The sequence below is a fragment of the Xenia sp. Carnegie-2017 genome, unplaced genomic scaffold (genome assembly GCF_021976095.1).
Source record: "Xenia sp. Carnegie-2017 unplaced genomic scaffold, XeniaSp_v1 HiC_scaffold_16, whole genome shotgun sequence".
Classification (NCBI taxonomy): domain Eukaryota; kingdom Metazoa; phylum Cnidaria; class Anthozoa; order Malacalcyonacea; family Xeniidae; genus Xenia; species Xenia sp. Carnegie-2017.
Genome location: NW_025813469.1, coordinates 6,494,114 through 6,504,456, shown reverse-complemented (window position 1 = coordinate 6,504,456; position 10,343 = coordinate 6,494,114). Strand labels below are relative to the sequence as shown.

The window sequence follows — 10,343 nt, the reverse complement described above, 5'->3', positions numbered from 1 at the left end:
CTCTTTATGGATATCAAAGATATAGACAGTTATTCAAGAATGAAATAAAATATAGAATGTTTTCATTTGTTGATTTGACATACAGATTGGTTTGTTTACCTCCCAAAAAGGAGGAAATTTGTTCACAGCGAACATAAATGCAGTCTTTACAATGTTTTTTAGCTGTCTTGTCATAAATATCGAAAATGTTTAATGATTGATAATATTTTTAATTGTTTAACTAAATGAGTTTGTTTTATGCTTCATTAGAAACTGATGGAAGCTTTGAATAATTTTGGTCAAAACGGCAGATAAATCCTGGGGATGGGGGATGAAGCTTTCTATGTTTACAGATGTATACCATTGTGAATTTATAATTTCATTGCTATCACAATTTATAGATTAATATAAAAATTTTTGATGCTATGAAATGGTCTCATCAATGTGCAACAATTGAACTGGATTTCCAACTTCCTGAGAGATTCAACCTCACGCTAGGTAAGTTTTGCCAGTAAGCTTTTCGTTGAATAACCTCACTACGGTCTTGATACTTAATTTATTCAACCAACAGTGACATGATTATTTGTTTCTATAGAAACCTATTGTTATATATTTATATGCTTATATATACTATATACTTATATGCAGCCTGCTACATTGCTGAACACTGAAAGTCCCACCTGCATTCAAACTCCCCCGCAAACAAACCCACCCGCATATAAGTATATAGTTACATTTAATATTGCAATGTTAACAGATAATTGCAATATAATAGTTAATAGTCCATGCATGTATCCCTGTGCATCCATCCCCCCCATGTAAATATCATTGATAATGGCTCACAAACATATGTAAGCCTGTGTATTATAGTCAGAGGATTACGGCACAGTTTAAGTTTCCATGAAATTGTAGATCTTTACAAATTGTAACAATTTAGTAATTTATCAATATTCTATTACTCTATTGACAGTGGTGAAGGAGATAGAAAATTACATCCTGTTATTATTCATCGAGCTATTGTAGGTTCAGTTGAAAAATGATTGCTATTCTTGCTGAAAGCTTTGGTGGAAAATGGTGAGTGTTTTCTTGGCTCATGCCAGAGCTTAAAGCAAATGAAATGTCCTTAAAATGTTAAATTAAAATGATACAAAGTTTCTTAATTGTTTGGAAATTTTTATCATTTTACTCTACTACTTTATTTCAAAATTTTGACGCACTGCATTTTCTGTTATTTTCTAGGATTTTATGGCTTTCTCCCCATCAAGTTGTAGTAATTCCTGTCAGTAGTAAATATGATGATTATGCCGAACCGGTAAATTTAATTTGGTAAGCCTTAGATCGAACTTGCACAGGCTAATGCAAACTCAGCTATGGACAAATTGTTGCTATTTTATGAATTGGAATTTTTTTGTCCTTTTTTTTTTATTGACATTTTGGTCATGTTTAGATTCAAAAGAAGTTCCATGCAGCTGGTTATCGTGTTGATACAGACTTGGATCACGGATCAACACTAAATAAGAAAGTTCGCAATGCACAACTTTCACAGTACAACTTCATTCTTGGTATGAATAAGTCTTTTTTATTTTTATTTACTGTACAAATAAATAGAAATTAAAATGGTTTGGAACCACTGTTGGTGTTCAGAGTTTACTGACGTTTCCACAACATTAGTCAGGTTCGCCGTATTTGTTCTCTAGACGTCATGACAGAGAGGAAAATATGTGGATGTTTTAGTTTGTGTGGTATACTTATTAATTGTTCGCTTGTAAGCCGTTTATAAGGTGCTGATATTTGTATTCTGTTCAATGATTTTTGTTTTGAGTTTGTTAACCTACTTTCTAACGTAAGTCGTTGTCTATAGTCAGTGCTGTTTGTAATGTTGTGCATTGTGATGCTCACTTGTCAGTACTCGTTGTTCTTGGTAGTCAGTTGATGTGCGAGTTGTAAAATGTAAGGTATTATCGTTTGCTGTTGTTGGATTGTTTGTTGTTTGTGTTTTTGTTTGTTTGTTTTGTGTTCATTGTCTTTTAAGTGTTGTCTATTTTAAAAGCAAAATAGATGTTCATTTTATTACTAAATGCGATTGGTTAAATGGTTTTATGTTGTTTTTAAACAGTTGTTGGTGAAAAGAGACGGTCTCAGACACGGTCAACGTCAGAACACGTGACAACAAAGTACTCGGTGAAAAATCGGTCATGGCCGTGATCGAACGCTTGCGAGATTTAGTCATCTCACGAAGTCTGACAAGCGAAGATTTTGAAGTAAAACAACATTTTATGGTAAAGATAAAATGAATTTACTCACAAAAATAAATTTGAATGTAAATCCCATGATGCGTCGCAATTATAGAAAAATAGGTACGCGTACATGCCACTGGTCACTGGCAAACTGGCGGCATTGGTCACTAATACTTTATCAGTGGTGGTAATATTGATTTTATCGTGGTGGTAAATTCTTCCATTGGTAATTTATGGCGATAACCATCAGCAACTTTTCAACTTTTACCATCAAGTTTTCACTCAAACGAGATCGCTTCTTTCATATTTTGGCTTGTTTCTTGAGCTAGTAGGAGGCTGTGTGCGTTGATACAAGAAAAACTTTGTTGTGCAGAGGAAGGTAAAGATATTTTACTCGCAGAATTACTATATATTTATCAACAAAGTAGTTCATACTACAGCGATGAAAAATATAAAGCGTCGTATTTAACGCAAACCTTGGTTAAACCAGGGTTAGTTGACACATGTGCACTTGTATAATATGTCCAAATGGACATGTTTTGTGGAATTCCCCTTCATTTGGTAAAATATTATCGCAGTGGACCAAGATCGTCCCTCGTTTTGACAGTCATTTGCTATTCGTACTGGAGCTCTAGAATTTTACTGTTTTTAGTGGTAAATGTGACCAATTCCTCATTCGTTTTCTTGTTATTGTGTGATGCTTAACATAGCAAAACAAAGAGTAGCTATATAAATGTAATTTTCCTGCCACACTTACAAACATTTCATATGTCAGCTGCAAGACCCGTAACAGACTGTGACAAATTTTTTGTTTGGTGAAAAAAAATTAACATATCTTGTCGAGTCTCCATTTGTGAATATCCATTTGAGAAATGCTTGCAAGAATATGGGCTACAAGATTACAAGAATAGAATGCGGATTTGAAACGAAAGATTAGAATGCACATTGAACTCCAAAAACAATAGGAAGTAGGCTTTATAATGTGACTACAATTGACTACAGTTCATACATTGGTTCAATGGTTAGGGTATGGATTAGGTCAGGGTTAGATTATGGTTAGTGTAAGTGTTAAGGTTAGGGTTAGAATTGTTTAAAAGTTTCTTATAAACGTAGAATTAGTCAAACTCATCAACACTTTGTTATGCCCCTCGTAATATCCGTGACAATGTTAAAGATGTTTTTATTTCTCTTCATAACTTTGTGTCTGCATATTTTCTACATAAACAAACTGCTTTAATATTTATGACAGATATTATAATTCGTAGATCGAGGTAGAAGAACTGCTTGAAAATGAAACTTCCAACATTGAAACAAAATCAAGCATGGCAGAAGAGAAACAACGACGCCAGGTTGAAGATAGCTTGATGAAATTGAACGTAGTTGAAGCACCTAGCATACGCTCGAGAGTTTTGGATGAGGACTCGTCAACCACTGAAAACATGAATGAGTCCAAGCATGTTTACGACGATAAAGGCTCTTGCGAGGTAGGCTGTTGCGACATATCGAATTATCGATAAATATCGGGGGTTTTTTAAATATCGGTTTATCGATATTGGTTTTTTCGGTATATCGATATATCGATGTACCGAAAATATCGAAAAAATATGAAAATATTCGTTGTTACGATATATATATAGTTATTATACATAGTTTTCAATTGTGTTTTGTTGGTTTTAATAGCTTTATAGCGGTTTTTAAATGGTTCTGTATACAATGTATTAGACAGACAATCTTGACCCAATCACACGTGCGGGGTAATTGTCGGCTAAGGTTCAATTTGATCTATTTATGAATCATTGCGAACAACACTACAAAAAAACCCCCAAAATATCCGAAGATATATCGTCATATCTATATTTTTTTCGAAGCGGGATTTATCTAGCACAAAAGCGACGACACTTATCAATGGTGAAGGATTGTCCCTGTATGAAATATCTAAGTTATAAGATTCGGCTATGAAATGCACACTAAACGGCAAAATATGACGGAAAGTGGGTTTAGGAGGAAGGTGTGCGAAATATGTTCTATCGTATGCCAGCAAAAACAATGTAAATTTCTTGAAACAACGAAAATATAAAAATTCAATCTCTGCCACGAATATTTGTTAATTTGTGCAAAATTGCCATTTGACCATAGCTGGTGTATGGTAATTTCCTCAGTAAATATTAAACTCATGTAAATTTTTTCTCCCATGACCACCCCTAAAAGTGAACTTTCGAAACACCATAAACACTACAGAATTGTTTGAAGATTGTTTTGGTGTCTGCTTATGAGAGGTTGTAAATAAGTTAATAGTAAGAGTATTGGCAGGGACCTAATAGCAGTGTCTGCTTTCGGGAGGTGTCCGTTAGTAGTAAAGTTCTGACTGATTTTGCTTATAGTTTCGTCTATAAAGTTTCTATAGGGTAACTAGTTTTTATAAATGAGAACAAGTAGTTGCGTTCTGTTTTTTTGGCTTCTTCTGTGCTGCAGTGAGTGTTAATTCTGTTGAAAAGTGTTCGAATGTTGCTTATTTTGTGTTGTGTGGAATGATTACGGTTGAAATCAAGTATTTGGTCTGTAAGGGTATTTATGCCGTATAATTGTTTGTTTAGTCTTGTTGTGTTTTTTTTGTCTTTAGTGAAGGTTATCTTCTTTGTAGTATTTTTATGGTGTGTAGCATTTGTCCAGTTTTGGCTTTCTTGACTATGGCAAAGATATCGTCTTTATATCTATTCCATAGTCTGTCTGTTTCATCTGTGCTGTTGGTGACTGATTGTGTTTCGAGGTTTTGCACGACAGCTTTTGCGAGGAAGGTGTATAGTGGTGACCCCATTGATTCGCTGAAAGTTGTCTATAGTATGAGTTTTAGAAGAAGAATTCAGTGGAGAGGCAAAGGTTGAGTAAGTCTAGGATTTTATTTGTCTAGTTGTGTTGTTTGGCTATGTCTAATGGTATGGATGTGAAGAGTGATGTCACATTGTAATTAGATATCATGATTTTGTCTGGTCAATAGTTCATATGTATGTGATCCTGGAATTAAGAACAAGAATTGGAATGTAAGACCTTTAAGAAAGTTTTGAAAACATGGGAAAATACAATTCACCAATCAAGTGAGTTCAATAAGTGGGAAATAAACGCATGAACAATCTTTGAGATTTAGGTGCGTGAAATATAAGTTTTGGAATTTAAGTGCTTTAACTATAGTCTTTGGATGTTAGGTGCATGAACTATAGTCTTTGGGAGCTCTTTCATGAACTATAGTCCTTCGGAGTAAGGTGCATGAACTATAGTCTTTGGTAATTAGATACATTAACTATTTTCTTTGGTGTTAGTTGCATGAACTAAACTCTTTGGGAAATAGACGCATGATCTTATAGTCTTTGCGAGTTACGTGCGTGAAATATAGTCTTTGGGAGTTAGGTGTATGAACTATAGTCGTTCCGAGTTTAGGTGCATGAAGAAGAATTTTTGGGAGTTTAGTCTTTGAAGTTGGGTGTGTGAAAGATATTCTTTGAAAGTTAAGTTTGTGAACTATAGTCTTTGGGAGTTAGGTACATGAACTATATTGTTAAGATGCACGAACAATATACATATATATAGATTTTATAGCCTTTAGGTGCATGAACTAAAGTCTTTGTGAAATAGACACATTTAGCTATAGTCTTTGGGAGTTAGGTGCATGGAAAATTTAACTGTCTTTTCAGCATATGAAGTTACCCCCACGATGACACACACACACTATGATCAAACGAAACATTTTTCTTGCGAGCGCTTTATTAGCGATTAGAACCGATGGAACTCGATTACCATTTCATTTATTTCAACGGTGTCATGAGATCGTTTAAGTCGCATGAACTATAGTATTATAGAAATAGACGCATGAACAGTCATTGCGAGTTAGCAAAATTACTTTGTGCTCAGCAGTTCGAAGTAGGTGGCAAACTACTTTGAAACAACTTCACAATTTGCTAAAATTCTAATTCAAATTAGATAGCGGGGGGACAATCTAATTTCATAGAAAAAACCAATTGTAACTGAGCACGAATCTAATTAAACGACGACCTTTCCAATTATGAAAAGTAAATATACATGCGCGAAAGCGGAACGTATTCATAACGCTTCTTCTTGTTTATAGACCAATGTTTCCAGTTTGGTAAGAACTGATCTTAGTGACTCGTTAGTGACTCCTAGTGACTCCTCAGTACAACATTACGTAATTTTATTTCAGTTGACATATTCGTCGTGTTTTTTAAAGGCAACTTTTCAAACGAAGTTTGTGGAGTTGGGTCATCCTCCAGTTGGATGTTGCTCTCTAACTGTACCTAATTTATTTGGTCATTCACAGGTACACGTGACTTGTTTATATTAAACGGAGGCCTGGGCACTAGGTCATATTTTGCCATGTTATGTATTTGAGTTGTATCCACGCCTATTGATCACTTTATATAAACATTAAAATGTTTTCTTTTCTTGAACCTGAGAGGATGTGTTATGTTCTGAGGTGTTGAAAATTAACTGTGAGATTGAAAAGTAATTAAAACTACGAATAGCTTTATCTAAGTTCCCCAAAAGGCTTTACTCCTATCCCTACCCCCTACCCCCGCCTTAAAAAGTGTATCGTGAAACATAATTGTTGTTTTATAAAGAACCGAGATGCTTTAAAAAATTCATTTTGTCTTACGGTGAATTTCCTTTAAATCAGGCAATGTCTGTTATTCTATGCAACACGAAACTCGACTGCGACATGGCAAAGGAACGCGGAATTGTCGCAGAAATTTTATCTTTCAAACATTTCGAGGAGGAGCTCAATTCACTTTTGGCGAGATCTTCACTAGTTTCTAGACAGGTTTGTGTGTCTATTTTACGAGGAGAGAGATTGGGCACTATTGGAAAGGAGAGGAAGGGGGTGGACGGAGCTTAGCAACTAGAGAGAGGACACGGGACCTTTGAAAATGCAATAGATTTCTATTGTTATTCATGGACGTTCACGTCGAAGATGATGAAAACATTTACAGTTTCGAACTTTGAAAAATCCCATGTCAGCAAATAGTAAAGCAGCATATTTAATATTGTAGTGCCTTCGAGAAACAGACGTTGATGGTCAACGGTAATATACAAGAACTTGAGGATAAAAATCACGAGGAACGCGATTTGTTTCAAAAGTACATCAGCAACATGGCATCGTAAGAAGATGGTGGACGAGCTTACAGGAATGGCTTACCATCCAGGTATACTTGCGATCGGACTTATAGCGCGTGCAAATATTTGTTGTACATATAGGATATTGTGTCCCCCAATGATCCGTTTGTAACCTTTACGCAGCGGAATTTGTAGCGTTGTTGGTGTAAATCATTCGTAACTTGAGTTGAATAACAAAACATATTCGTTCATTTAACCACGATTTTTAAAATCTTTACTTTGGAGGAAAAAAATTGCGTTTTGAATCAAGTTCCAAAACATAGCAAAAAAACTTTTGCTGGAAAATTTCGAACACTCGTTCTGTATCGTTCAAGTCATTGAGACTTCAGTGTTTACTGCTGGCGTAACGGACTTCTTAGTCGCGATAACCTTATTTTCTTGCGCATTTGTTGAAAATTGATGCAGTTGTTTAAAAATAAGTGTCATTAATTAACATGTTGTCACGTGACATCAAGTAGATGTTTGCGCAGATGCTTTTGTACGCTTAACACTTTGGTGGAAATGGTTTTTATCAAACTGAATAACATACACAGAAAGAAAATGCATCGAACATTTCATAAACAAGAATCAACTTAATGTTTCAACTACATTTTTGATTTGCGTTGTAAAAGTCATCACTGCTTGCGCGCATTCCTCCGAGAGCCATTTTGAGCAAGCACTTCGCATTCTTTATTATTCACATCGTGAAGTTTCTCCAGCTCAACTGAGCAACATAATTTCTTGGACAATGAGAGCGACTGCAATGGAGAGAAGCATTGTATGGTTAAATGAAACGAAGCAATAACGGTAAAGTCCAGATTTGTGCTACCTTCGGCGGCAACGCAGCCATGTATTTCATTCTGTTGTTAATTTCTTTTTCAATTTCGGCTTGAGGAATAACTTCTGTTACCAAACCGTAGTTACAAGCTTCGACCGCAGTCAGTTTCTTTTCCAACGAGTAACATCTCATTCGCCTGAGTGCAAATTAATAAGAAATGTGTGACAATCATACCTTACCTCTTAACTGCATTAAGATAACAATACCTTGTTAAAAATTGAGTTAACTAAGCAAAAAAAACAGGGCTCAAAATAACGGCCAGGCAACGGACAATGATTTTCAAAAATACCTATGTATCGGTAACATTTTCAGTTTTCCCATAATAATTTATTATTCGGCTTTCCTTTCAATATGTTTTGCAATATTGAGCGTCAATTTTTACATACGTAAAACCATGCTTCTCTAGTAAGTATATGCTGGCTAGGGGCTTGTTGCATTGAAGGTTACGATTCCGTTCTCGTAAAGTGTGTCGTGGTCAGCTTTGGGTAATGAGGATTTCAATATTATAATGAGACCGTGCGTAGTGATGTCGGAAGCGCTTAGTTAAAAATGTTTTTTCATATTATCGACGAAAATTATGTATATTAATGTGACGATACAAAAACTGACTTTGACCAAGCCAAAATGAAATTGACCTTTCACGAAAACACTATAATTAATGCATTCCAACACATTTTCCACTTAAAAACAACTTTTAGAAAATGAGGATTCCACCCCTGAAAATGAATTTTATAATATTTCCATAATTTCACCAAAAGACTATAATTCATGTATTTGAACACATTTTCCACATCAAAAAGAACTTTGACAAAATAATCGAGTCCACCCCCCCTGAAAATGTGTTTTATAATATTTCCATACTTTCACCAAAAGACTATAATTCATGCATTTGAACACATTTTCCACAACAAAAAGAACTTTTATAGAAATAGATTCCACCCCCTGAAAATGAATTTAATCTTAGTTCCCATTATTTTACCAAAAGACTATAATTCATGCATTTGAACACATTTTCCACAACAAAAAGAACTTTTATAGAAATAGGGATTCCACCCCCCCTGAAAATGAATTTAATCTTAGTTCCATTATTTTACCAAAAGACTATAATTCATGCATTTGAACACATTTTCCACATCCAAAAGAACTTTTAGAAAAATCGAGTCATCCCCCCTTAAAAAAGAATTTTATCATATTTCCATATTTTCATCAAATGACTATAATTAATGCATTTCAACACATTTTCCACCTAAAGAACAACTTTTAAAAAAATATGGATTCCACCCCCCCTGAAAATGAATTTTATCATATTTACATATTTTCATCAAAAGACTATAATTCATGTATTTGAACACATTTTCCACATCAAAAAGAACTTTGACAAAAAATCGAGTCCACCACCCCTGAAAATGAATTTTATAATATTTCCATACTTTCACCAAAAGACTATAATTCATGCATTTGAACACATTTTCCACAACAAAAAGAACTTTTATAGAAATAAGGATTCCACCCCTGAAAATGAATTTAATCTTAGTTCCATTATTTTACCAAGACTATAATTCATGCATTTGTTCACCTGTGATAAATCACTCAAATCGTTCCATGCATTCCATTTTGCCTTTCCAACAAAGTCCAAAGTCCCAGGCTTTGGTGTATTACATTTGCCTAAAGAACCCTGGAAATGATTATTGTTATTTAGATTCGTCTTATTTTCAACTTTGATTGTATTGTATGGTGGGACTGTGAAAAGTTAGAATTGAAAAAAATTGACTGTGCCTTTGCAAATATGTGATTCAACTGCAATGATGCACATCGTGCACCAAAAATGTAAAGTCACCATTTAATTGAAGAGCTTGTAGGTAGGAGATACAACAACTAATGGTCAAGCTTTATGTAAAACCGGATACAATATCTTTATGATTCGTAAAATACCTGCTTAAAAGGGCGTACATCTTTAACTTCAATTCATTCCCTGGATCTTGAATTAAAGATCCTACTTTGTCTTTGCTTCTTTAAACTGGTCGGAGATTGCAGGGAACTTTCGAACCATCTTCGTAAAATGTTCAGGTTTAAATAAGGTCGAGATAGATAGTTCACTATACCACGACGAAAAATTGCATGTAATTTAC

At 34.6% G+C, this 10,343-nt stretch overlaps 2 protein-coding genes and 1 long non-coding RNA gene across 5 annotated transcripts; 2 read left to right on the top strand and 1 right to left on the bottom strand.

The window, feature by feature from the left end:
• The first annotated feature begins 409 nt into the window (after positions 1-409).
• Positions 410-2,231, top strand: LOC124436254. Its single transcript, XR_006945257.1, has 4 exons — positions 410-477; positions 1,219-1,305; positions 1,427-1,541; positions 2,096-2,231. It is a non-coding gene; the product is annotated as an uncharacterized LOC124436254 (long non-coding RNA).
• A 288-nt stretch (positions 2,232-2,519) lies between these two features.
• On the top strand, positions 2,520-7,593 carry LOC124436234 (enoyl-CoA delta isomerase 2-like). Of its 3 annotated transcripts, none has more exons than XM_046986186.1 (5): positions 2,520-2,595; positions 3,482-3,700; positions 6,427-6,543; positions 6,901-7,044; positions 7,274-7,593. In XM_046986186.1, exons 2-5 carry the CDS (start codon positions 3,539-3,541, stop codon positions 7,307-7,309), a joined length of 459 nt encoding a protein of 152 aa, XP_046842142.1. In that variant the 5' UTR covers positions 2,520-2,595; positions 3,482-3,538; the 3' UTR covers positions 7,310-7,593. The 3 variants fall into 3 exon arrangements, with proteins under 3 accessions (XP_046842142.1, XP_046842141.1, XP_046842140.1); XM_046986185.1 differs by lacking the exon at positions 2,520-2,595 and adding an exon at positions 2,602-2,870 and having other exon boundaries at positions 6,454-6,543; XM_046986184.1 differs by lacking the exon at positions 2,520-2,595 and adding an exon at positions 2,602-2,870.
• A 295-nt stretch (positions 7,594-7,888) lies between these two features.
• Positions 7,889-9,891, bottom strand: LOC124436237 (enoyl-CoA delta isomerase 2-like). Its single transcript, XM_046986189.1, has 3 exons — positions 9,790-9,891; positions 8,206-8,348; positions 7,889-8,134 (listed from the first exon to the last, which is right to left on the bottom strand). The coding sequence occupies exons 2-3, from the start codon at positions 8,344-8,346 to the stop codon at positions 8,012-8,014; spliced, it is 264 nt and encodes an 87-aa protein (XP_046842145.1). The 5' UTR covers positions 8,347-8,348; positions 9,790-9,891; the 3' UTR covers positions 7,889-8,011.
• Positions 9,892-10,343: the final 452 nt, after the last annotated feature.

What these genes read in the sequence shown, in the direction of transcription:
- LOC124436234 (XM_046986184.1), top strand. Translation starts at nt 2,745, where the DNA reads ATGGACATGTTTTGTGGAATTCCCCTTCATTTGGTAAAATATTATCGC. An exon ending in ACGATAAAGGCTCTTGCGAG is followed by an intron (nt 3,701 to 6,426) that starts GTAGGCTGTTGC and finishes ATTTTATTTCAG; the next exon opens with TTGACATATTCGTCGTGTTT. An exon ending in CTTCACTAGTTTCTAGACAG is followed by an intron (nt 7,045 to 7,273) that starts GTTTGTGTGTCT and finishes TTAATATTGTAG; the next exon opens with TGCCTTCGAGAAACAGACGT.
- LOC124436237 (XM_046986189.1), bottom strand. Translation starts at nt 8,346, where the DNA reads ATGAGATGTTACTCGTTGGAAAAGAAACTGACTGCGGTCGAAGCTTGT. An exon ending in TGGCTGCGTTGCCGCCGAAG is followed by an intron (nt 8,135 to 8,205) that starts GTAGCACAAATC and finishes TCTCCATTGCAG; the next exon opens with TCGCTCTCATTGTCCAAGAA.